The following is a 27,977-nucleotide window of genomic DNA, read 5'->3' on the forward strand; positions in this document are numbered from 1 at the left end:
CATGTCAACCGCCTGGGTCATTTCTGTATTCCACAGTTCAACCAGGGTTTCGACAGGAGCGCCAGCCCTATCAGCTGGAAAACTCCCCAGAGCCCTTTGGAAACCATCCGGATCCATTAGTCTCTGGGGGCGGACCAACTTAATAGGTCCCCCACCCTTGCAGAGGGGAAAAGCTGCTGTGAGTCTAAACTTCAGCAAGCAGTGATCTGTCCATGACAGAGGGACTGATGTAAGGCCCCCCACATTCAGATCACCAACTCCATGTCCAGATGCAAAAACCAGATCTAGAGTATGCCCTGCTACATGTGTTGGGCCAATGGCGTATTGGGACAGTCCCATGGTTGTCATGGTAACCATGAAATCCTGAGCCGCCCCAGATAAGGCGGCCTTGGCATGAATGTTGACATCCCCCAGAACCAACAGTCTGGGGGATCTCAACAGTACACCCGAGACCACCTCCGTCAGCTCAGCTAGGGAGTCTGTTGGGCAGCGGGGTGGGCGGTACACCAACAGAATCCCCAGTCTGTCCCGTTAACCCAACATAAGGTGCAAACACTCCAGACCAGTAGTCACATGGACAGGGTGCTTGCAGAGGGAAATGGAGCTCCTATAGACCACAGCAACCCCCCCTCCCTGACCCTCAGGATAGCCCTAAACTAGTTTTTTTTGTAGTGAGACAACATAAGAGCAAAAAATAATTTAAAAAATGAAGAAAAATTATTTTTAGTTGACTAGTCTTTGTCTGTCTAACTCTATCTGAAAGTGGCATATAAAACAAGGGGGATTTGTCCAAGATGCTCTCTTTGCTCCCTTGATTTTGTTGACCCTGGGCCTTTGGCTGTGGCACCACCAGATGCAATACCAGCCTTAATGGCTGAAAAGACACACGAAAACCATTTTACTTAGTAACAGGTGGCTTCCGTGCTATATGGGTACTTAATCATCTACTACAAGATAGAATGTAACCTCTGAGATTGTGCACATTAAGAGAAACGTATGGAATAGGTTACTTGCCTTCAAAGCTTCAGAAAGAGATACCTGACAACCTTGATGAAACAGCTGGGATTATATTTTATTCAACTTTTTCAGTCCTGCGTTTACAGTGGGCCAGACTGAAAGAGAAGGATGAAGGAGGCTCAGCATTTGGGTCCAGGAGGGTATTTTGTTTGTTTTTGCTAATTTTGTCCTAAAGGGGATAACTGAAAGAATGGCTTCCTAATATTGGGCCTGTTTAGTCCATTACACAGTCACAGTGATAGGAAGGAAATTGCTTAGGCTAAGGATAGGAGAATAAACAAGTTCTACCAATGTCCTACTAGGAGGAATGTGACTCTTTTTAAACCAACTATCCATTTTGGAGCCTCAGAGACAATGAAATGTTTTATTTTTCCTTCTGAGCCAACAACTTCAAGTAAGGAATCAGTGGCTAAGTTTGCATTTCATGGTAAACCATAGTTAATGGTTTACTACACTGATAGTGTGGTCACTTTGCTGCTCCCCACTAGGGTACAGAAGAAACTACAATCCTTGACTTAGTGTTGTGTCCAAACCAAGGTGCATGGTTTGTTTTGCTGTATGAACAAAGCTACAGATCATGTTGAGAACGAAATAAAACAATGATCCCTGGTTCAGATATAATGTTAAGTTAGAGATAATACATTTCCACACTCCATGTGCAAGATTGGTGTCTTTACAGTACTGTGACATGTGAGCAAAGCCTATGTCTCCATGATGTCAGGAATTTCTGCCTCTCTGATAAAGTTCTTCAGTGATATATTGACTTCTGCATATGACCTGTTTTGTGAGGGAAGACCAAGAAGAGTAAAGAGTTGTTGAGTCTGTGGTGGAGCTTCCATGGCATATCCTGAAACTGCTTTTTTGAGATTTTGGAGAAGGGATTTAAGAATCACTTTTGTTCCCTTAAAAGGGCAGCTGCTAAGGGAATTAGAAAAAAACTGGGCTCATGCTCATCCTCTGGATTATGGCCAGAGTTTTTTTTACAGACGCTATGGGAAATAGTCTCTTGGCTATGAGAACTATTTTAGAGGGAGCATAGCATAATGTGGAATGAAATAATCCTCTCTACAAAGAAGAAACCACTTTCAAACATTACTGAGTGTGGCATGGAAGCAGATATGCTGCAGTAAATCCCACATTGCTGCTAGTAATATAAAGACTGGGCCTATCTTCACAGATCAAATGTCTCTAAAATTAATTTTTTAAGGGATGCATTTGGAAAAATAATAGTATGAATATATATTTTGCATGTGTACTCTTGTTAGGATATAACCATAAGTTATAGGCTTATGGGCTCCTGCTGGGAGGAAGGGCGGGATATAAATCCAATAATAAATACATTTTATTAAATTATGATGTAGTATGAAACTAACTTCTTTTTTCCCCTTCTTTGGGCAGGAGGTTCTAATGTGGGCTTGCCACAAAAAGAGGAATATGTTGAAATGAAAAATGTATTTTCCATAAAACTGAAACACCGTCGTTTTATCGGGCAGCAAAAAGGTGGCAAATTATTAGGTATCACACTGTTTGTCTGTCTGAGAAAAGGAAACAAACTTAAGGATTCTGTCATCAATTTAAGTAATTTAAGTGAAGATCATTGTTACCTGTGGTTTAAATATTTGAAGGAAATTGTGAATGGTAAGTACTTCTCAGGAATACTTTATTTCTATATTTTCTAAAAGTTCTTGTTTTAAAGAATTACAGTATGAGCCTGACCATGTTACTGAGAAATAAATCCAATTGATCTCAGCAGGACTTGTATCCAGATCAGTATATGCAGAATTGCAGTATATTCTGCTAGCTACATATCCCGGTTAGCTGATTTTAAATTAGGTGAAGCCTCTGTTCATAAGTGACATAAAACCATGATTTTTTTTCCTGGTCTGGTTCTCCAGAATTTAGCATTACATGCACATTTTTCAGGGCTTGTGCACTCCACTCCACTCTTCTCCTTTGGTGCATCTGCAAGGAGGAGATAGGAAGCTTTAGCTTCTTTTCAACTAATTGAAGTTATTTGTTATATCTGAACCCAGACAAACTGTGTCTAGTCTTAACTGTGGTTTAGGGGAAAAAGTAAACTTCAAACCATCGTTTACAAACCTGGCTTGTTTCCCTAAACCATAATTAATATTAACCATATTTCTTGGTTTGGACAAAAGAAGCCATTGCAGTTAGTTGAAAACAGAAGCAAATGCTTGTGAGCTTGTTGCAACAATGCTGGAGGAGGAGAGGGGAGTATTAATTGATTGATTGATTGATATCCCGCCCTTCCTCCCAGCAGGAGCCCAGGCTTGTATGTGAGTATGTGAGCCCAAGGCTTGTTCCCATAGTGCTAAACTGCTTTACTGTTTCATGTGACCATAGTCATTTACTGTGGTGGGATGATTATAATTTAACTATTAGGCCAAGATATGTATGATCTCTTTTGTCTGCATATGCAGCTGTTTCACTCGTTCCTTTGTATCATGCATCAGTTAAACCAGCAAATCTCTAATTTGTTTTGTCTGAAGCAGAAAACTATGATTGCTGGTTTCAGAAAAAGCCAGGATAATAAATCATGATTTGAAGTTCATTTAACATACTGATGTGTTCCAGAGTTGGCAACCATAGTGTCCTGGTTTGGGTGGAATGGGAAGCCATGGTTAATTAGAGATTTCCTGTTGTAACTGTAGCTTGCACGGAAAAGGCTTTTGCATAACTTGGATCAATAAGCTGAGATATGATCATCCAAACTTGCTATTTTCTGAACTCAAGACTACCTGTGGTTTGTAAGGGGACCAACAAAGTTGTGCTAACTCTGGTTTACTCCATATGCCTGTTTATGAATACACAGATGATTTATTATTACTGTTCATGAATTTATACCCTGCCTTTCTGCAAAAGTACCCAAGGCAGCTTACACAAAATTGACATAGTACAAAGTAAGATGTACTTAAGTACAACCTAAAAACGAGACAAAAAGGCAGCCTAAAACAAAACACACAAGCAAAGCCAACAGCAGTTAACAACAAACAGGCAGCTGTGTTAAAAACATATTGCACAATAGAAGATTGGGAGCCATGCAGTTGCACTCTCCTCCCCTTCTCTGGCTCCAGTTTGTTTTGCCATCCTTAACCAGGGTTCCTTCTTAACCAGATTTGAAACCAGATTCAAGTATGCTTCGGTAGTTAAGAGGGAACCTCATTAGTAGTAACTGCTGAAGTAGCAAACCACAGTGAAGGCAGTGCAGGGGAACTTTGATGATCGAGGGAAAGGGACAGTGAGTTAGAATTCACAATCCTGCTGTCTCCTTGCAATCTTGCAGCTATGGTTAAAATACTGGGAGTACTACATATGCACTAGCTCTGTATGTCTTATCCTTTTGCGACACACAATTCATCCAATGTACAGGTTAGTTGATCAAAAACACTGCCTTTGCAGAAACTCCTCTTCTTGCCTTGTAAACCTCTGATGCCATCCCAAGCTGAGGCAAAGCATACTATCCTTTTTTTTTCTAATGAGCAATAAAATAGAGCTGGATGTTGCCTAGAAAGTGGGAAACATTTTAGTGTTATTGTACCTTTTCTATGTGGATTTTCTTTTGTCTAGTATCACTGACAAACCGCTGGAGATGTTGTGGTATTGTGTGTGGTGCAACCAATGTTATGGGCTATAAGCTGCAAATCTAGTAGGTTTTACTTTTCATATTCTAAAGCAAGTTCCTTCTTAGGTTGAATGTACAGGGATTAAAAAAATGGGAGGAGCAAGTGTGAGTGCATTGTAGTAGGATGAGGAAATGCACATGACCTTGTGACTGCCCCCATTCGTGAGTCTCCTATAGACCTATGTAAATCAGCAAATGTGGATCTTGGAGTATACTATTTAAGAGTAGCTCATAACTCTGGAACATCTAGATTTGATTTTTACAACATTCCTTGCTCTGGAGTCATTTCTAGCATGGTGTACACCTTTATAATTGCCTGATGGCATTCAGTGATCTAGATAATAAGGCTAATGTGTTAGGGAATTTGTATATAAAGATATAGGAAATTTGCCTTGATACAGGGGGTTATACTGCATATACTGAACTCTCTCTTATATTGGATTCATTTTATACCTTATGCTTTTAGTAGTTTGTGTGAGTAAAAATGTTAAAAGACAAGCTGGAATATTATACTTTATTTTACAGGGAATTTTCCATAGGAGGACTGCCATCAGCGGGTTATAGCTCCACCTATCGTCCGAAGGCAAGAATGTTTTTGAAGTCAAGACTAGGGGCGTCAGGCCCCTCCCACTCTCCAGTTCATCCTTGCCTTCGTACTGAACAAGTTTGATATTGCTGATAGCGTAGCTTATAGCTAAGTCTTTTGTGTTTTTTGTGTATTTGTCTGACAGGGTGTGGAGGTTTTGTTGTCTGTGTATTCCACGTTCTTTCCTTCCCTCTGTCTTGTATTTAACATCATTTTGTTTCGTTATTCCTGGGGAATTCCTTGGGGGGGGGTTCTCCCTTGCCCGGACCGTTTTTTTCCCAGGTTTTAGCCTAACGGCTCTTAGAGAGACCGCGGCTGCGGTTCTTTCTTTTCTCAGGCGGGAGCTTGCGGCTGCATCTCCCTGCTTTACCTGCCGCTTGTTTCGTACCCTTACGGATTCATGTCTCCCACAGGAGCCTGCTCTGGCGGCTCCCTTTGTTTTTAGTCCCTGGCCGTTTGGGTTGCTGCCTTCCCGGTACGACCGCGGCTTTTTTCCTCGTGGCGGTCCCTTTAAAACTCCCCCTCCAGGAGCCTGCGGCTGCGGCTCTCCTATCTTACCTCTTAGCGGCTCTTATCCTTGGGCTGCCCTGACTTCCCGGACTCGTTCCGCGGCTTTAACAATCTTGCCACGACGGTCTCTGCAGCCGGCGGCTGCGGCTCGTGCCTCTGCTACTGCCTCAGCTGCCTCAGCTTTTCACCGGCCGTTCTGAGTCTCTCCTGCCTGGCTTTTAGAGCCACGATTTCATTTACAGCCCCGCGGCTGCAGCACGTATTTGAGGCTGTGCTTGACAACCCCTTTTCAGTTCGCTGGTGCTCCTCAGTATCCGCCATTGCTCCTTCTTCATATTCCACCATTTTTGATTAAAAATTTTCCCGCTCATTTTGCGGGCGCCATTTTGTTTGTCCCTTTTTTCCTGCCCTTTCTGTTCAGTTTATTCAGTACTAAACAAAGGGGGGTTTAGCTGGCAAGGGCTCCTTGTATGTGTGCTGCAGATAGGATCCTATAGTTCTACACGGACTCCTCTACCACACGACTACGGCTGCTGCTTCTTGCAACTATATGATCACTGCAAGTATTTGAACCTGTACTTTTGTGACTGTATCAGCAAGGCTGTGGCTGTGCACCAGGCTGTTTGAACTGTACATTCTGCCCAATTCATGGCCGTGTACTAAGACTGTTGATATTGTGCACACGCTGTCTGAACTGTACATTCTGCTCCATCCGTGGCCGTGTACCAGGACTGTCTGAAGTGTACATTCTGCCCCATCCGTGGCCGTGTACCAAGGCTGTTGATACTGTACATTCTGCCCCATCCGAGGCCGTGTACCAACGCTATTAACATTGTACATTCTGCCCCATCCGTGGCTGTGTACTTAGCCATCTGCCAGTGCATTCTACCCCATCCGTGGTCGTGTACTGTGCCTGTTAGGGTCTGTGCATTCTGCCCCATCCGTGGCCGTGTACTGAAACCCATAGAAAATATAAGATGGCGGAACAGCCAGCGACTACTCAGATAGCCAAGCCGAAACCATCTAAGGTGGCCAAGCATAAGCACACCAAAGCGGTTGCCAAAACAAAACATCTTTCCAGCCACAGCAAAACCAAGTGCCCACGCTATGTCTCTGTTCCAGCTTCCAATGGAGCAGCCCAGGAACAGCTAACGGATCTATTTCACTCTCCCACTGCTTCCTCCAAGGAGGAGGACTTCGCTGGTTTTCCTGAACAGCCAACTACCAGCCAGCCACCTCCCATATTACCGCCCAGGGCTTATCCATCATCACAGCCTACTGGGCCGCCTCTACAAGCGCAACCATACGCTTCACCGGGGCTGCAGCTGTCTCATGAGTTCCTATCACAACTACAAGGCATGCTGTCATTTTTTACTCAAACACAGTCACCGCCACATGTCTCCGCCATACCTCAGCACAGTATGGACCACTATGTATGTAATGAGGCAAATCCATCATGCTCCCCAAATCCTTTTGACATTGCCAGAGGCAGATTTATTGATGATGTTTCTTGTGGGGAAGAGTCACCCTTTGCTGTACAGGCCGAAGGAGACGAATGGAGTGATCATTTGGAACATGAGGAGGATACATCTTATCGCCTGTTTGATGCCTCAGATTTTCAGCCTCTTGCTCGCAGAGTATTGCACACCCTTGGTCTCCAAGCTACACAACTGGCAGCTCCCGCTCCCTCTATTAAAGGGGCCAGGGTCTTGAAATCCCCCGCGCCAGCAGAGCACTACCTTCCGGTGCCAGATCCCATTGCTAAACTGCCCAACGACGAATGGTCTCATCCATTACAAACTCGCCGCTTCAACGCCCTTGCGGACAGACTTTATTCTCTGGCTCCGGACTTTACCAGCAGACTGGCCGTTCCTGGCATAGACGAGCCGATCTCCAGTCTAGTCTCTAGATCCCTTTTGCCGAGGGAAGGAGATTCCCATCTAAAGGACGCCACTGAGCGGACGCTGGACTTTGCCTTAGGCAAGAATCATGAAGCCAACGCCTTCTCCATGTGAGCCTCTGCATCAGCTTCTATCTTTGCCAGGGCAGCAATGATGTGGTTGGATGACCTTTTAGAGGATGCTAATCCCGATCCTGTATCTCTGAGGAGGTCACTGATAAAATTGCGCAAGACAGCGGTGTTTGTAGCTGATGCCACCTTGGACGCAAATCAACTGGGAGAACGAGCTATGGCAGCTCGGGTAGTCGCTCGACGGACCCTATGGCTCCGTCATTGGCAAGCTGACTCTACAGCCAGAGTTAATTTATCAAGGGCACCTTATTCCGGATCTTTACTCTTCAGCGAGGAAGCCCTAAAGGCAGTGCTTGTTGACCCCAAGGATGCTCGAAAGCCTGTTCTGTCTACTGTTAAGAACGTTGATCACAGGCCTTTCAGACGTTTCCCCTCATACCGCACGACACAGCCCTTTTGAGGAACGCGGCCTGGGGGACGAGGCCGCGAATTCCGAACCTATGATTTCCGTGCCTCCAGGGGGGGCTGGAACCGGCGTTTCCCAGGCAGAGGTCAGTACCAGGGGCGCAGAGGTACCTCAATGTCCTCATATAGGGGAGGGTCTCGCCAGCACAGACAGTACTGACGCGATACCGGTTGGGGGCAGACTGCTTCTGTTTGGAGACCATTGGCTGCATCTGACTCAGATCCATTGGATCAGAGATCTTTTTTGTTATGGCTATGCACTGGAGTTTTGGATGACTCCTCCAGACAGATTTCATCCTTCTCCTTGTCCTAGGGCATCAGCCAGGCATTGCATCATGCAGACAGCCATACATCACCTCTTGGACATAGCGGCGATAGAGCCAGTCCCTACAACAGAGAGGTCAGAAGGGGTGTACTCCCTCCTTTTTGCTGTGCCCAAACGAGATCTGTCATGGAGGGTGGTATTGGACCTCAAGTTCATTAACTGTTTCGTAAAGTATCGAAGGTTCAAAATGGAATCCCTCCACTCCATTATAGAAAGCCTTCAAGAAGGAGACTTCCTGGCTTCTATCGACCTAAAGGAAGCGTATCTCCATGTACCTATCTGCATAGCCCACAGAAAATTCCTTCGATTTGCCTTCGGCTCCCAGCATTTTCAATATCGAGCTATGCCGTTCGGCCTCTCTTCTGCCCCGAGAGTATTTACCAAGGTGCTACTCATACTAGTGGCTTACCTCCAGCTTCAAGGGGTCCATATCTACCCGTATTTGGACGATCTTTTAATACGGGCGAGTTCCAGGGAGCTGGCTCACCGCCATCTAACGCTCACGCTCCATGTTTAGCAGGCCTACGGCTGGCTAGTCAATTTCGACAAAAGCCATCTCCAACCAACCCAACGTCTACAACATCTAGGGGCGATGATGGACACACTGCAGGTGACGGTGTCCCTGTCTCCAGACCGCATAACTGCCATCACAGACATTGCTCGGTCTCTGATGTGCCACACAACCGCAGACGTCATGCTTTTAGCCAGGGCTCTCGGAATGTTGGTGTCCACCATCCATATTGTGCCATGGGCTCGAGCTCACATGCGCCCACTCCAGTGGGCTTTGTTACCATTTCAGCAGGACATCGCCAACTCAAACCATCGAGCGATCCCCCTGAGCTCATCACTGCATCTGTCATTCCGCTGGTGGACGAGGGTTCAACACCTCACCCAGGGCACTCCATTCAGAGAACCCCGCAGGACTGTCATCACCACAGATGCCAGTCTCCTCGGCTGGGGAGCCCACTGCAACTCCCAGTTCGTTCAGGGGGTTTGGACCACAGCAGAGCAGACTCAGAGCATCAATTGGCTGGAATTGAAGGCTGTCCACTTACCTCTGCTCCATTTTCAATCTCTGTTCCACTTGGACCATGTTCTCATTCGAACGGACAACACGTGTGCCAAATCTCATTTAAACAGACAAGGGGGGACCAGGTCCCATCCTCTGCAGAACCTGTCTTCCCTCATATTCGATTGGGCAGAGCAACATCTGCAATCCTTGAAAGCAGAACATCTCAGAGGAATTTGGAATGTGACAGCAGACTGGCTCAGCAGACAACAGGTCTTTCCGGGAGAATGGAAACTTCATCTGACCGTTTTCCATCTTCTCCGGTGTCGGTTCGGCGCCTTCTCAGTTGACCTATTTGCCTCCAGTCGCAATTGCCAACTACTCAGGTACTTCGCTCGATACCTGGACATGACAGCGGAAGCAGTGGATGCCCTGTCGCTACCGTGGCCGGATGGCCTATTGTACACCTTCCCTCCAATACCACTGTTAGCCAGAACCTTGAGGAAGGCACGACGCGAGAGGGCCAAACTGGTTCTGATAGCTCCATATTGGCCCCGTCTACCATGGTTCTCGGAGCTCCTTGCCATGTCAGTGACGGACCCTTGGCCGCTCCCGGTCAGGCCAGACCTCTTATCCCAGGGCCCAATCTTGCATCAGGATCCCAATTGGCTCAAGCTAACAGCATGGCTTTTGAACGGGGACATTTAAGGGCTGCTGGCCTTTCTGATGCTGTTAGTGACATTATCTTGGCCTCGAGACGTCCATCCACTACTCGTATATATCAACATACTTGGGTGGCATTCTCCAGGTGGTGTCAGTCCCAACACCTTGATCCTTCTCAGGCCACAATACAACAGATACTACAATTCCTTCATAGGGGCCTCCTGATGGGACTTAGACCCAACACCTTACGTAGACATGCGTCCACTCTGTCGTCCATCCTTTCAGTGTCCTCCCCTGGTGCTCCTATTGCTTCACACCCGTTCATCAAACGTTTTCTGAGGGGAACCACGTTACGCTCACTGGTAGTCCATCGTTTTCCCTCATGAAGTATGTCAAAGGTCCTACAGGCTTTACAACGCCCTCTGTTCGAGCCCCTTCGGTTTGTGCCTTTACGTCGTCATTTAAGGTCCTGTTCCTGATCGCGATCACCTCCGCGAGACGAGTTTCGGAACTGGGCGCACTGTCTTCTGCCCGCCATCTCTGTGTTTTTCACAAGGACTCTGTTGTGCTGAAAACTGATCCTGCCTTCTGTCACAAGGTCAATTCAGTTTTCCATTGCAATCAGGACATTGTGCTTCCTTCATTTTGCCCGAATCCTACCCATCCTCTAGAGAAGGCTTAGCATTCATTGGATGTTCGGAGCGCTCTCAAGACTTACCTGAACAGGACCCAGGATATATGACGGACTGAGTCTTTGTTTGTATCCTTTCATCCACGTTCTATGGTGCATAAAGTAGCTAATTCCACCTTATCCCGCTGGTTGCAGGCATGTATTACCTTAGCTTATGAGTCCCTTAAGCTTCCAGTTCCAGCTAGTATAACAGCTCATTCCACTAGGTCAGCGGCCACTACGGCTGCTTTTGCTACTAACGCTCCTGTTGCTGATATTTGTAGAGCTGCTGTTGGGTCTACCCCACATTCGTTTATAAGGCATTACAAAATAGATCGTTATGCCTCTGCTGATGCCTCTTTTGGCAGACGCGTATTGCAACAGGTTCTTAATGATGATTAGGATGTGGGTGGTCCCTGCCTGTTATGGGCTGCTTTGGTACATCCCGCTTGATGGCAGTCCTCCTATGGAAAATGGACCATTGGTCTCACCTGAAGGGTGATTTTCATAGGAGGACTGCCATCACGACCCTCCCAGTTGGAGGATATTTAGATATTTTTCTGGGGTTTTTATATATTCCTGTTACGCTATTATATGTTGATTTCCTAGTGAAGTCAAGACTGCTATTAATGTTATTTCGCTATGTTAGAGTCATATTATTATGAATGTTGCTATTATGTTATGTTCTTGCTGGTAGGCCCGTTGGCCTTTTCTCCTGCATCTTTAGATATCTCTTTGGACTCGCTGCAAATGAACTGGAGAGTGGGAGGGGCCTGATGCCCCTAGTCTTGACTTCAAAAACATTCTTGCCTTCGGATGATAGGTGGAGCTATAACCCGCTTGATGGCAGTCCTCCTATGAAAATCACTCTTCAGGTGAGACCAATGGTCCATTTTGTATCTCATTTCTTGACTAGAAGAGTGGTGATTGCTGTAATTGTTTACAGGAGCAGGTTATATGCTAGTACAAGTGGGAGAGGTGATTTTGGTTTCAGAGCAAAGAACAGACATTTTTAAAAAATCAAGAGTGAAATACGTAACCAACGTTGAGGACAGTTCTGTTGACAGAAGGTTAAAAAAACCTTCCTTGAAAGTTACATAACAAGCAGAATTCCATGCCTTTTTTTAAAAAAAACCCTTAAAAGTCTTCTGGTATGAATTTTTCTGTTCTCTTACTGACTCCTACTAGAAAGTCTGCCTTTAAAGAATTATCTTACAGGTTCCATGTATATCAAGAGTGATACTTTACAGGCAAGAGACTGCTTTATGTTTTTAAGAGGACAAACATTAATGTTTGAAGGGTGGTCACTTTGAACATGATTTCCAGGATTTTGCTATAATGGTTGTTGCAATGCTCATCACTAATCTGATTTTGGAATTTAAAAATCTTGTTAAAAAGGACAAATTAGGCATTTTAGTTCATTGAAGTATTCAAAAAAATACTGTGTAATATAAATCTGTTGATATTATGAAGCATTAAGGTAAAACATAACTAGAACAGAAACCTAACTAGAAAGCATTTCTTTCAACACAGCCATATTTTTCTTCTTTATCTGTGATAATTTTAGGTTTCCTTTAAACTAAAACTAGAGAATTCAACCCCTCTTTAGAGAGATTTGCATTTTTGAGTCTGAATTTTTGTTTGACTTTAGCAGTGAGCAATATATAGCTATGCTTTCAGAATAAAATTAAGAGTGGCTATTTTATAAAAGAAATTTGTTAGAGCAACTCCTTCACAATATGTCTCTCATGCCAAGTTTTTATTGTGAATGTCTAAAGCTTCATGCGTGAAGGTTTAATTATCCCATTAATGTTATACATTAACAGTGTAACATCAACAGTGGGTATAACTCTAGTTAGCATGAAAAATGTTTATTCACATCATTACTTCTGTCTCTATGTCGCAATTTTCTTATTGCTTGTTGTATAAAATACTAATAATATGTATGACAGTGACATCATGTCAAGCTCTTAACTTTTATAAACATAAGCCTGGTGCCATAAAACTAAACAGTGAAAATGGCACAGATGTGTGTGTTGTGTGTGAGGGCAGTGTCTCTGCTGACCTAGGACTCTTTGTTTTCAGAACACCCTGATTAACCCCTGCCTTTCATGGTTCATTGATTCACAGATAGATCAAGTTTAAACTAGTGCATATTAGCACATTTGTTACTACCAGAGGAACAGTTGGCTATTTTGTTTTAAAGTGCTACTCCACTTTAGCAGAGGAAGCAACAATAAGATGCTCAGTAGAACTTGGGCTCTAATGATGCCAAAGGCTGCAGCATGTATATGTTGGTAATGAGACCTGAAACTATTTAGCATTATTAGATTATACAGTTGTTTGTTATTAAGACGGCTGAATAATATATTTGTGTGGGGGCGGGGAAAGTAAAGCAAAATAAGGTCCTAGGCAAATCCAGATATCAAAACAAGTTCTCTAAACCATTTGATATGGATTGGAAAATGTTTTACAGTTTCATTGATGTTTTTGCAACATCAGGTTTGCTGGTGTAAAGTAGCAGTTCAGATGTAATACTTTCTGTATGGTAAACTATTGTTTATTGGACTGAAAACAAGCCATATATCCACACATAGTCTTTTGCTGCTCTCCTGTCCACACCATGCATGGCCACTTTCAGGAAAGATGTTGTAGTTTGTTAAACCCATAGTTTTTCCATTTGGATGTCACTGGTAACCATAGTTTAACAAACCACAACATCTTTCTTAGAACTGGGTCTTCAAGGTAATGGAACAAATAAGGAGAGTGTAGAGATGTGAAGGCCTGGGAAAAAATGGAAAAATTTGAGTGTGGGGGGGATTTTTAAAATTATTTTTCCCCAAAACCTTTTTTAGAAATTAAAACAAAAAAAGATGGAAAACTGGTTTTTTAAATTTTTTTCCATGTTTTTCCCAGGTCTTCATTTCTCTAGGAGAGTGTCAGGGCCCCAGACTCTCAACTGACTATTGCAGGGGGCCTGCAATACATGGAGGTAGACTCAAAGGAGGATGAGGTACAGACTGTTCTATCCAGCGAAGAACCTTCAGTGCCTTTTCACTTGCTAGAGGATGTGGGCCTACCGTCATCCTGCACTGTGAAGATAGCAACTTCCTTAAACCCACAATGGAAAATGGATACAAAATTGGACAAAGGGCTTTTCTTTTTTAAAGAAAAAGGGCACCAACTGGATCCACCAGGGAGATAAGGACAATCATAGCACAGCACCTTCAGTGTCACCTGAAGCCTTGTCATTGCAATAGGAGGGAGAGCTCTAGCCAGCTGGGTCCAAAAGGGAGCTGTCCTTTGCTTTAAAGAGATTTGAGGTGATTTGTCCTGTCCAGAAGAGATTTTGCCTAACTGTGTCCATTTCCCCTGCAAGCCTCAAGTCTCAATGGAACAGGATAAAACAAGGCTTTATTTTTGGTGTGATCAACCATGGGCCTTCCATTTGGTTTATAAAGTTCATCAGAGTGGTTTAGTTAAGTATCCTCATGATTGTATTGATGCATTCAAGGAGGTGAAGTGACTGACATGTTTGCCCAATGATTTACAATGTTTTTGTCTGTAGAGGTTTGCTACTATTTCCATTAATCTACAGATTTAATATATATATTCATTTTTTAAAAGGCCATGATCTTTTCCATTTTCATATCTGACAGCATATACGCATGATACATACATTTATTTAATTTCTTTGTTTTTTATCCACCTGTAACCATAACGTCTGAGGATGGGTTACAATTGTATAAAAATACAATATTGAAATGAATTAAAACAATTTGGGGGCCCTAAAACCTATATATATCTTGGGTATCAAAGATCAGGACAAAGAAATGGGTCTTTAGCATGTGATGAAAGTTATAAAACAAAGATGCCTGATGCACCTCTCTGAGGAGGAAATTTCACAGCATAAAGGATGGCACATAGAATGCCCTCTTTTGGCTCACCACCCCATTAAAGTCTGATGGCAGTGGAACTATCAAGAGGGCCCTTTAACTCTCTGTTCTCTGAGGGCCAATGGCTGGACACTCATAAAATTCAGCACATTGCAACGTACCTGGTCTTCACCTGGAATGGGATGCCATATATGCATCCCATAAAGCACTCTAGAAATCCAGCTCTGTCGTTTAGGCTGTTGAGCACATGCAGCCTATATGCATTCACAGAACATCAACAGCTGGATAGGAAGTACACGCAGTCTCCATTCCAGATGAAACCACAAGTCTCAAGCCCCCTAGCTTTTGCAAAAGCTCAGCTTCCATCAGTGGATAATCCTCCTGAAATGAATCTCAAACTGTGAAGCCTTTGGATTCTCAGGCTTTAAATTGGCTAAATATATGTTCAAATCTAAATTCATGATGTTCTAGAATGGGAGAGCATCTCTGAGCTATTACCCCCCTCCCACTTGCACTACAGCCTAGCCCTTAGATTTATGCCAATATAGTATGTTTTTAGCCACTTGGTTTTCTCCATTGATGATTTTTTCCTAAACAACAACAACCCTGACACTTTTAAAATCATCCCTCTGAGACTTCGATTGGGAGAACTTGAAAAATTAAAGCATTTTGGGCAATAAGGTCTCTAATGATTTGCTTTGTGACCTGATTCAGAGTTCTCTCTCTAAGCTGCTTCCAATTTTGATTTTCACTACACCTAGATATTGAAAGCCTCAGTGGCACAGTTTAAGATGCAGCCTCTCAGCTAGGTTGCCAGAGGTGTGTTAAAAGACAGCATCGTGGATTTTGCCCAATTAATCTCCAAACCACAACTGCTGTCAGTTCATTATATAGCATCTGCATAAGTTGAAGTGCCCAATCTATATTGCTCAAAGACAAAAAGGTGCAGACTGCAAAGAGACTGCTAGTTGAACTGCCCCATTTATATTGACCCCCTCAATCCTATGTCTGGATTACTATATTTTAATGAACAACACCTCAAAAATAAGGGCAAAAAGCAGGGGCAATAAAGGGCACCCCTGCTCTGTGACCCTGTGCAACCAATTGGAGATGGCTCAAAACCATTAACTCAGATCCTCACTTAACCATTAATTCAGATCCTCACAAATATGTCAAATACAGTTGCCCTATCAGCTGTTCAGATGTTCGTCCACAACCCAACTTGTACAGCAGCATGGTGAGGAACAACCACTCCACCCTGTCGAATGCCTTAAAGTCATCCCATAACAATGTTACTAGAGCTTGCAGCTTAGAGCGGCATGATATGTTATGTTTAGCATCTGCCAAATGGAGTTGACTGTCTGCCTTCTGGGCATAAAACCTGTCTGGTTAATAATGTCAATAAATGCATAAGTGCTGCACTAAGATAGAGGTGAATAGTTTTGTATCCTGGTTTATTAAAGATACCGGCTAAGATCCTAAATGATCAGGATCTTTATTCAGCTTTAGCGACATGATTATCTGCAACTCCCTCCATGCTTTCAGAATAGCAGCAGCCTCCAGACTTAAGCTGAACAGAATGTGCAAATGTGCATGAACTGTATTTTAAATGAGTTGTAAAGCCACCCACCCCAAACCCATCCACCCCAGGAGATTTTCCATTTTTCAATCTCTTTATCACCTCCTTTATTTCTGGCTCAGCAATTGAGGAATTTTCTCTGCTTTTGAGAGAGCTGTTTAATATCTAGACCTTCTAGAAAAGCGTCAATGTGATCAGGATCAGGGGTATCAGAAGAATATAGTTTCTCATAATACCTTGCAAAAATTCCTGAGATTTCTCTTGTTTTAAAGCATTTGTGACATCTGTCATCTCTTATCCCTGCAATCAGGTTCTTCCTTTCCCCCCCCCATTTAGACCATTAGCCAACTTTTTGAGCATCTGTGCACAAATTCATTAAGGAACAGTACTTTTCAAACACATTAAAGCTTCTTGCACTTTATCTACATCTAGGGATTGTAACCTATAAGGAGCCTAGAGACCCCTAGACATCCTGTCCTTTTGTCCTTTTTGTCTAAACAGGTAATCTCAGTGAGGTGTCATGCCAAGCCCTGCACTTTCTGTTAAGGGTGCCCATTTCTTAATGCAGTAGCCTTGTAGGATTGCCTTTATAACATCCTAGACAGCCCTTCTTCAGGATATTATTTATATGAAAATAGGCTATTATTTCATCTTTTAGTGTATCACATTATTTCTTTATAATAATAATATTTCCATTTATAGACCGCTTACTATCTAAAAGATCTCAAAGCGGTTTACAATACAAAAGAGACAATAAAAACATCAAATTAATTTACAAGGCAAAATACATAAACAATACCCATATACATAAACATATAGACACAGTATAAAAGTCAGAAAAAGTTATGAGCCAATAGCTGGGTTGGAAATCAGCATGTAAATGTTTTTTCCAAAGACACCTTATCATCTAACTGTACCATAAACATGGCATGATGCAACATGGAGATAACTCAAATGTTGTCCTCTGCTACTTTTGTCCAGTCATCCTGTACAGTGAATATATAATTGATGCAGACATGTGTTTTAAATCTTTGGGAGGAAAATGTATAATCTCTTTCTGATGGGTGCTTTTTTCGTCCAAGTGCCCACCAGGTTGCTTTCAGAAATGAGTTCTGCCAAACCCATCTGCTGTCCAGCACCATTAGCAGATCTGCCACTTATGTCCATTTTAGCATCCAAATCCTCATTTATATCCCTTTGTCCCCAGTATCACCATCCTGCTCTTGAACTCATTTAGCTGACTCAACACCATTTTCATGAAATCCACTTCGCCTCTGTCCAGAGCATATACAGAGGGTGTTGGTCTCACCTTCTAAAGTGCCCCGTATAAAAACATATCTACCATCCACACCTATCAGAGAGCATTCAATCATAAGGGGCATCTCTTGGTAAAAATGATTGCCAACCCACACAGTTCTGAGGTTCCTGGTGCGCATATTTGCTCCCCTAACCATTTTCCATGTAGCATTTTTTGATGTGTTTCTTGCAATAGAATTATATCTGGGTGCTCCTTCTTTAAAGTCAGTTCAACCCTAGCTCTTTTGATCATTGATCCCATTCCTTTAGTGTTTAGATTGCTTGCTCCCACAGGACCACTATTCACTATATCAACTGACATCTGGATTGTGGCTTCTTAGACCACAAACCTCCACTTACTGAGAATCATTACCCTACTGCAAATTTTTAACAGCGTGAAAAACTAGAACATGAGTAAGATTGCCACAAACCAGAAATATCCTCTCTTGACTGTTCTTCATATACACAAGTGCTTGCTGGTCATGGACCAAAATAAACATTCATTCATTCATATACACAAGGGCTGCCGCTGCCAGAGTCAAAAGGATGGAGCTGAAGATAACCACTTTGGTGTTAACTGGTACTCTCCCCCCCCCCCGTCACTCTCTTTCTCGTTTCTCGTCAAAGAATGCTTATCTTCTGCAGGTCAAGTTTTCTGCTTGCAGCAACATACTTGCAGATAAAAATTTCTCCTTATGCTTGACCATGATTTTGAAGGGAACCCCACCACCTATAAGAAATTGTCTCTTCTTGCAAAGGTGCTGCAATCTGCTTGAGCTGTGTATGTTGTTAACATCTTGGTGCTGAGGTCCTGGAACACCTGCACCAGCAAGCCCTTAATGTTGCATAGAGCTTTGAAGATTTTATCTTTAGCTCTGAAAAGCTCAAAGTGGGCTATAATGACTCTGGGAATCCCCTCCAGCTGCTGCCTCCCCTTCCAAGCAGTAGGCATCCTTTCAAAGTCATCTGCTGTGACATTGATTCCAATTTGCAAGCTATTAATTCAACTGGCCAAAAATTCAGCTATATCTTTATCTTCCTCTTACTCTGGGAACTCCAGTGAAAGTTCTTCCTGTGACTTCTGTCCTCTTGCTCCACCAGTTTGTTCTGTAACTCTGTGGTCACCATCTTGAGCTCAGCAATTTTAAATGTGTGTTCCAGACTTGAATTTAAAGGTTCGTTAGCTATCTTTGCTATATCATTCAGTTGCAAAGAAACTGATGAAATTTTAGCCTTCAACTGTTCTAGGACTGCTGCCCAGTCTGTGAAAAGCGTTGTTCTGAGTTTATATATTTGTCAATTTCACACTATGCTAACAATTTACTTGACAGTTTCCTGCTCTTAGAGGCCTTACTGCCATTGCATGCCATGTCAATATCACTCTCAAAGTCTGGTATCTCAGAATTGCTATATTCAAATTCTGGCTCTCCTTGCACCCTAGAATTTTTTGCAGGGGTCCACAGTGTTCTTCATGACATTCCCCTCAGGTTCATGCTGTTGTGGCCAGACATCCCACATTATAATCTGCTATCTAATGTGATCATTATTTCGAGGTAGGGAGAGCTGCAGAGTTAAGCCACCATTTTGCTTGCTGGCAAACCATGCTCCCCCCTGAAATAAATGATTAGTAATTTATTTTTATATACTGTAGTAAATAAAAACACAGAAAAACCATAATTTTGGCTCTTGTTTTTTCTCTCATACCCCTAATTTATGGATCCTTTTAATCAAAGGCAGATTTCTTTTGCACCTGTGCTCCTTCTGTGTGACATTATACATAATCTGCAAATCTTGAAAATTGTAGTATCAAATCTCTGCACCAACTGTGAAGGCGTACTATTATCAAATCCTTGTTGAGAGTCACTTCCTTTTTAAATTCTCAGGAGAATATTCTCTTCTCTCTTTATTTCCCTTTCTCTTTCAGGTTTGAACCATGACCTAAAACCTCTTTCATTATAGCTGTCATATAATGCTCTTGATGAGGTTGACTGACTCATTTGTACTAGTTATTCTTAGCTGTAGAAATACACACGCAGGCCAGTGCTCCAGTTGTTCTAGGATTACGTAGGTGTTGTATACAAGCAATGAGCATTTTTGTGCAGGAAAAGAAGAGATGGGCATAGACATCCTAAAATTGCTGTACTAATTTTCAGACTGTATATACATCTGTAGGTGTCAACCTTTAAAATTTATATTTCTTACTACTTTTTAAAGAGCTGTGTGTTAAAAGTTGTTTGAATCACTCTTATTACTATGATGTGATACTTGTTTTTTTGTTTTTAAAGGTTTTCCAAATAGGCCAAAGACATTAAAAGTATTTGTCAATTCAAATAGCCATAGACAAGAGGCTACTCACATTTATTATGAACAAGTTGCGCCTCTCTTTAAGCTTGCTGATATCAGAACTGACGTTACAGGTAAGATACTTTGCAGCCCATGATTTAATCCCATTTTTGGAGCTGACAATAAAGCAAACACAGTCTGCATTTATTGTTTCTTTTTCAGTGACTCTATTTTGACATACATTAGTACATGTAAAGTATTTCTTTCTCTATTAATGAAAATTATTTTATATTTATGTGCAGGCTATGTTTTGTGTATTAATTAAATATTTTTAGTTACTGAAGTTATAAAAATAATAAACATTAATAAAAATTAATAAACATTAGCGTGATTAATAATTTACTAACACTGCAAAAGACGTACTTTCTAGGGAGTAAGACAACAATTCTGTACACAGTCAACTTGGGAATACACATTGAATACCCACTGAACTCACTGGGACATGTTTCTGGGTAGACATGTCCAGGTTTGCACTGTGATAGAATGGAAACAGTCTAGCCTCAATCCCATAGGTAGGGAAATGAAACTTGCCAAACTTTCTGGGGGTTGCATTCCAGTTATGGATGGGGCAAAAAAACCACCCCTCCCTCCCTCCCAAATGCATATCCTTTTATCTTTCCCATTGTCATATACACACAGGTACCAGGCACATACAACTATCTCCCTCTCCTTTGGGCCCTATCTTACACACAGACATACATGCAGTCACACTCTCATACATACACTCTCTCACACCAGACATGCATGCATGCAGGAAGGTCAGATAGTGTGGTGGGGCATAGGCATTTATCTGACCTCGAAGTATATGAGTTGCTGCTTACTGTGAGGGTGGTGTAGTGCAAATGCATCAGCAGGAGTAGTAAATTCTCTCTGCTACTGCATGCACCACACTAACTTCCCTGCTGCCTCACCCTTCCTGATAAGCAGCAGTGACTCACCTGCCAGGAGGCCAGGTAAGCACCTGTGCCCCTCTATGCCATCCCTTACCGGGTGCATGTGTATGTGCATGCACACATACAGAGCATTTCCTCCCCTCTGTACCCCAGTACTAGGATTGGGATGGCTGGAAAGATCCTTCTGCCTGCTCTTTAGAGAGGATCTCTAAAGAGCAGGCAGAGGGATTTTATCTCCCAGTCTTAACGCTAAGCACCACAGCTATAAGTTCAGAGATAACAACCTCAGTCTGTTCTTCTTGTTAGAAGTGGGGCAAGAGCAACTCCTGTTTTGTTCTTTTGTTTATGTTCCAGAAGCGAGATAGAGTTAGGGTCCTCCAGATGGCTCGTCTTGACTACCTTTACCTGTGATGCTCTGACTGACTTCCTTCCATCGCAGACTGATATGTTTAGGGAAGTGTATCTGCCTCTCCTCCTTCTGCCCTTTCCTTCTTCTCTTCTTTGACTGTCCGAGAGAGAGGAGACATCTTTATCTTTGCTCTCTCTCCTGAGCCATGAGGGCAGTACCAACGTCTGGGCACTGCGCCTCCAACTTAGTTAGCTAGTTAGAACTAGGTATGCCTTTCCTATCTACTATGTATTTCTATAAATAAAGTAGCTTTTCTTATTTTACTAAGTCTTAAGTCTCAGTGATCTCAATGCAGGGTAAAAGCCTGCTTCTAAGGTAAATACACACACTGGCACACACTCGTATTTCAGACCGTTGACGATCTCTGCTCATTTATACAAATTTCCATAACACTTCTAAGAGTAAAAAGCAGCATTTCCATTTACCTCAGTGCTGGAGTGGAGGTGGGAGAAATGCTACCTTTTACTGTCAAAGATGAGGCAGAGGGCTTATCTCTGCACTTAGCACTGCGCTGTGGTGCTTAGCAGCAAGAGTGAAGATAAGAGATCCCTCTGCTGCCTTTTACTCTCAAAGAGGACTTATCTCTGACCTTAGCACTGTGCTGCTTAGATTGTGATAAGAGATCCCTATGCCTGACATCATACAGCATCCGGTGATTGGCAGGTGGGCACAGTTTGCCCCAAATTGCATTGCCAGCCAAAGAGGGAAGCATGGCATGCCAAATAAGGCCTGTGGGCCAGAGGCTCTCCATCACTGCTCAATCCAGAGATCCTCTTGGACTTGCTGTTCCCCTCATGTTCACTTAATTGCTCAGTAGATTGTTGACACTGTTAGTTCTGACAGACCAAATAGTGTTAGAGAAGGAGGTGGTGTTCTTATACCTTTCCAAACTGGTGAACAATGCTAACTGTTCAGTGGTGCATGGCTAGTGTATGAGCACTGAATATGTACCCTTGAGATAAATGTGTATGAGGACAGGGTGTTCTTCTACATGCAGGGGAAATCTTGAAGCATTTCCATGCTTTGGGCCATTCTTGCTGAAGGATTGTGTTTTCTTCTCCTTTGTTTTTAAATCCCAAACAAAGAGTTAAAGTATTCAATAAATGCCAACCTCTAAATGTAAGCTGAGAGTAAAAAAGGAAATATGTAATTTAATGTGTTCAAAGACGTTGAATTATATCTATAATTTTTGCTTTTGATTGCCAAAATAGAACATGGTTATTTGTTTCACTTTCTAGAACTATTTCCAAATAATAGAATTCCACCAATTCAGTAACCTGCTGACAACACAAAGGTTCATAAAATGCTCTTTTTGGCCCTCCTCCCAAAGGACCCGGGCTGGGCTCAAAATGGTTGTGAGTGGCATTCCACATGGCACTGGTGCTTTTCAGAGCACTCTCTCTCTACCCCCCCACTATTCCCCCCCCCAAATGCTCCTGAATATCAGAGACTCTGTAGAGCAGCATTTGATGGAGTGTTAAAGGCTGCAGTATTAAGAAAAAATGGTGCCGTTTTTGTGCAGAAGTGCGTTGGGTGCATGCACATGGCTCTTTGGACTCTCACCCTAACTTTTGTTTGTCTCTAAGATTGCTGCTTAAAGAAAGACTGGAAAGTCAGGAACATAACACTGATTTTCACTAATGATTTGAGTCCTTAGTTACACTGAAAACTTATGAATATATATCTTATTGAATATAAATGTATGAAACTACTAAGGAATGTTATACAATATAACTTGAACTAGCCTGCAATAACAAGCATCACTGATGTAACTCGAAGTTTAAGAAAATGGAATGAATTTAACTTAATTTTGTTTTAGATAGGATAAAATTAAATGCTACAGCGCTACATAAAGTCTGTAATTCCCAGCATATTGCTATGTTTATTGGCTAACGCTCCTCCTACAGGCTAATTTGGCAAATGACATGTACTTCAGTTTTGTCAGATATAATTTTATTAAACTAAGTAGCTCTTCTACAGCATAATAAAATCAATTGACATAGATCACATACGAATTTCTGAAATTTTATTCTTACTAATAATAAATTCTTGGAGAATGTGTATCAGGAGTATATATAGAACAGTAGACGAATAAAAACATCCTTCCTGAATGCTCTCTAGAATAACAATGTGCTATCTTAAATTATTTTACCTTTATGTTGCTCAGCCAATAGGAGGCAGAGTGTTGTAAGTCTTTCAGTAGTTTAGGAAGGCTTTAATTAGCAGACTGCCAGAGTCATCTTTTTTGCAGTAAAACCCCTTCAGTCCTTGTGTGTCGCCTCTCGTCACAAATCTGAGTTGAAAAGTCAGGACTGTGTGTACTCTTTGTTACAATGAAAATGACAGAATTTCTCTCTATTGAGAGGCGTAGCAGAGTTGCGTAGCGCTGCGGAACGGAGAGTATTGAGCGAGCTTAGTGTGTGTGTGTCTGAATCTTTGCTAAGATTCTACCTTCCCTGCAAATTAGTCAGACAGAGACTTTAAGCTTTAAAATAAGAAACAACTACTTTATTCTGGAAGTACATGCTTGATAGGAAAGAGTTCTATATCTAGCTAACTGGCTATGCTGGAGCAACGAGCACTGGCTCCAGTACTCGCCCTCATCGTGGTTGAGAGGAGAGACAAAGAGAAGATGTCTGCTCCCCTCTGGAGAGATGAGATCAACATTCCTTTGCTTATCAGCCTAGCAGGAAGGGAAGAGAGGGCAGGATCAAAGGGATAGGTATAGCCTCAACCAGCAAGAGGTCTAGCTCTCTAGCTACCCTTATTAACCCCATGCAGCCTCGACCTACCAAGTTGCAGTTGAACCTCATACATTCCAACAGAAAATTCTGCAACCTGTGTAATTTAAACATTTGTCTATATTTGCTTATTTTGGTTTTGGTGAGTCATTTTAGGGAAATTCTTACTTATCTTGGACACAGTGCTGCTGTCAGTCTTTTTAGTGTATTCAGATAAAACACTAAATTATGGTTTAATATTATAAGAATGACAGCTTGTGCACTCCCTCTTCTCCCCCTTTGGTGTAGTGATGAGGGGGAAATCAGAAGCATGTCTCGCTATTTTGTGTTAATGGTGGTTTGTCATTATGCCTGAAGACGGTCAGACTTTGCTTAGTTTTTATCTATGACTTGTCCAAACGGGCAAGTTTCAAGCCATGGTTTATGATCTTGGCTTGTTCAGATCAACCATAGTTAAAATTGTCTACAGTTCCAGTTCAGACATAATGGAAACAACTGTGGCTTGTTGAAAAAGAAAACAAATGCTTCCAATATCCTCCTCCTGGCTGCATTAAGATGAAAGAGTATCAGGCTCAGGCATGCATAGTGCTCTATAAAGGGAGAGCATAATTGTGTTCAGACATAATGCTAAGCACACACTCACTTTCTTCTTGCCCTCTGTCTCTCTGTTTTGCATTCTAGTTTAGTGTCTTGGTTCATATTTGCCTTCATACTGCTGGTAGAGAGTGTCAAAAAAGCTGGAGGAATGGACATGAGACTGCTATATTTATTAATAACAAACAGGACAGGAATCTATATCTGAGGATGTTTGAAGTACATGATTCTGGAACCTTGCTAAATAGGCAGTGCTAAAGATCTGATGGGTAGAGGTATAAAAGCATTCCAAACCTGCCTCCATTCCCAAGGATTTTAAAAATGTTTGTACCTATGGGTATTATAGGCATTTGCAGGCATATATTGTAAAAGTGGGCCTTGTATCTGCCCATCTTGACAGCTGTGAGAGGTGAGAAGCTTGTTTACACATTAGTGATGGTGCCACAAAGCTGCTTCTGGGTTCTGCACATTGTTCTTCTGGCCTTTCAAAGCTAGGGGTCAAGAGTTTAGCATATGGGCTGATGACACATACCACTGTTTTGTGCCTGAAGCTCCCTATTTGAAGCCGCAGGTGAGTAACTGTGCTATGGTGTTCTGCACATTTCTTTGTTTAAGGACATTGCTACTCATCTTAATGAAGCAGGTGAGAGGCTAACTGTAAGGCTTTTAAACTGTAACATACAAGTAAAGCTGTGTTATAATTTGTTTTTAGATAACCAGCCAGTGAATTAACAATATTTAAAAGCACTGGAGAGTGAGAATGTACTATCACCAAAGACAGACAAGCATGAAAGATTAATTTAATCTTGCATATAATAATGCACATTCTTACACAAAAAATCCATCTGGAAGTGTCATGTCAGTCAGCAGAAATCTTTGATGAGTGGATGCAGCTGGGCTGTCTCTTCTGGCAAAGATGCCCTAGAAAATGCTAAATGTGGTTATGATGCTTTATGCCATCTGCAGTATGCAAGTTTAGTCTTTCTTTGCTGGCATTTACTGTACTGCATAGGGTATCAACAAACAGAGATAGCTATGTAGAGTGACAGATTCATTTCCTCCAGAGGCTACAGACTCTGGTGCATACTTGTACCTCCACCCTCCCATCTTATTTTTTGTTATTGGTATCCAGCTTTACTATTTCCATAGTTAACTTGTCCAAGTTATAAATTTGCATTTACTGAGACAAAGACCATTTTATTTTCCATTAATTCACTTCCGTGTGATGATAAGATTACATATAGTAGAAGATAGTAGATTGTGCAGGCACTTATACTTTATACGTCAGCAACTATAAATGAAACCTATTGTATTGCTGTGAAAAGAGCAGATAATTTATATAACTAATTATGCATCTTAGTTTTCAAATTTGTAAACGTGTCTATTTACATGTAAAACATTTTTTCATGTTCAAAATATGAGAGAGAAATAATGGCCATGATCATGATCCATGGGAAAAAAGGGGTGATTAGTTCTGTATACCCACAGGGAGTTTAGAGTATAATTGTGTTTTTAGCCTCCTATACTGCATGACAATCTGCTTTAGAAAGGCAAACTTGGTGTTTGGCATGGGTATCTGCTGCTCCAAAGGAAAAGACCAAAAGGTCCCCTGGGTACACTAAGTAGCTCTCTGGAATGTGGCTTATGACTTCCAAGACAGATTTGTCTTTTTAAATTGAGAAGTTGGATCCTGTTGAAATGGTCTTTAATTGTTTATGTGTTACAACAAATGATCCCTTTCATAGTTACAGAATATGAAGGACATGCTCTTACATTGCTTAAGGAATGTGACCTAAAGTCATTTCATGGGTAAGTGTACTTTTAACTATTTTCTTCGGCTGTAAGGATGCTGCCAGTTCAGGGAAAAGTTAAGTGATGTAGGAACACAGGTCCCTTTTAATCTATGGGATTCTATCCTTTGCATAATTTCAGTCTTGCAGAAGTTTGCCCCAAACCCACTATTCGATTCAGGAGTTTCTTTGCACACCTGAATTCCCCCATCACCATTGGGCTCCTTAGCAAATAAATGAATGTATGTTCACAGGAGCTCTGTGCATCAGAGCACTCGTAGGTCTTTTCAGTCAAGGTGATTAACTTGAGATTTGCTTCAGATTAATTTAAGAAGTGTAGGGTATAGTAATGTACCCTACTTAATGTAATTCAAGTACTTATGAGGTTTTTTTTATAATATTTAGTGCATACATTAATAATTACTTCATTTTTAGAATATTTTAATTAAGTAATTTGGAATCTTAGCAAATGTTCTTAGTTACTTATAGATTCATAAAACAATACAATAAATATTAGATTTCTCTTTCAAATAGACAGTTTTCTGAAATTGTTAACAATGCACAACTCATTACTACTGAATGCCATTTTAAGACAAGACTGCACCAGTTTGCTTATGCTAGGATGTACTAATCTTACACCTCTGGATGCTGCGCAGGAGAGTTGGGGGTTGTAGGCAAATAAACTTGCTCCAACTAAAATTATGTAATGTCACTAATGTTGGATATCTCCCAGTGACTATATTAAGAAGTGAAAAATAGGAACTGCATGCTTTTAATCATTGAAAGAAGGAAAATGCATTTGGGTGCATTCTTTTGTACATTTTGATGTTCATTCTTATCAGGTATCACTGATTTAGAAAGATCAACTTGGAAATTACCATATTTGTAAAGGTTAGAGAAGTCAAAGCTATGTAGATAATTGTCTTGGGACATATTAGCTCAATATGTTGCCCTAGAAAAGGTAGTCAGTTTCAACTTGCTCTTATGTAATGCCTAACACTAAATTTAGCCTAACACTAAATTGCCTTTCTTGTAATGAAGAGTCTTGCGATTTGTTCTCCTTTAGGGTGGTTTGTGTTGGTGGAGATGGGACTGCCAGTGAAGTCGCTCATGGTCTTTTGCTTAGAGCCCAGATGGATGCCGGGAGGAAGGGTGATGACATATTTGAACCAGTCAGAGCAGACGTTCCTCTTGGAATCATACCAGCAGGTGAGAGTATAAAGTAGTTAATATGAAGAATGCCACACATAGTTCTTATAGTGTTGTAAAAGAATCTCTTTCAAGTTTTATATAGTGCATCATAGTATTAAATTCTCTTACAATGTGGTCTAGTTATAGTTTCTTTTTTTAAAAAAAAATCCCAGTTATTTGTTCTTGCTAATAGCACAGTCCATACACTTTGAATGGCTCTGTTGAGATGCCTTTCTTTTCCTCATAGTTTTAAGTACACCCCTTGTAAAACTAACCTTTGTCCTTAAGTGGAGAACCATATATTGAAGCGTAGCCAATGTGTGGCTCTGTTTACCCGTATGAACAACTTGCATGATTAGATGGTAGCAGACTTAATGTAGCAGCC

The 27,977-nt window shown here is 41.8% G+C and overlaps 1 protein-coding gene across 2 annotated transcripts in view; it reads left to right on the forward strand.

Moving 5' to 3' along the window:
• The window catches only part of CERKL (ceramide kinase like), a 66,888-nt gene that overhangs the window by 18,157 nt on the left and 20,754 nt on the right, over positions 1-27,977 (forward strand). Inside the window, exons 2-5 of one of the 2 annotated variants that reach the window (XM_061608291.1) lie at positions 2,416-2,655; positions 19,917-20,048; positions 26,357-26,420; positions 27,468-27,610. In XM_061608291.1, the coding sequence (XP_061464275.1) occupies positions 2,416-2,655; positions 19,917-20,048; positions 26,357-26,420; positions 27,468-27,610 (579 nt within the window). The remainder of the gene's footprint in view (positions 1-2,415; positions 2,656-19,916; positions 20,049-26,356; positions 26,421-27,467; positions 27,611-27,977) is intronic. The other variant, XM_061608292.1, reaches the window with a different exon arrangement.

This window comes from Rhineura floridana, chromosome 2, assembly GCF_030035675.1.
Source record: "Rhineura floridana isolate rRhiFlo1 chromosome 2, rRhiFlo1.hap2, whole genome shotgun sequence".
Taxonomy (NCBI): Eukaryota; Metazoa; Chordata; class Lepidosauria; order Squamata; family Rhineuridae; genus Rhineura; species Rhineura floridana.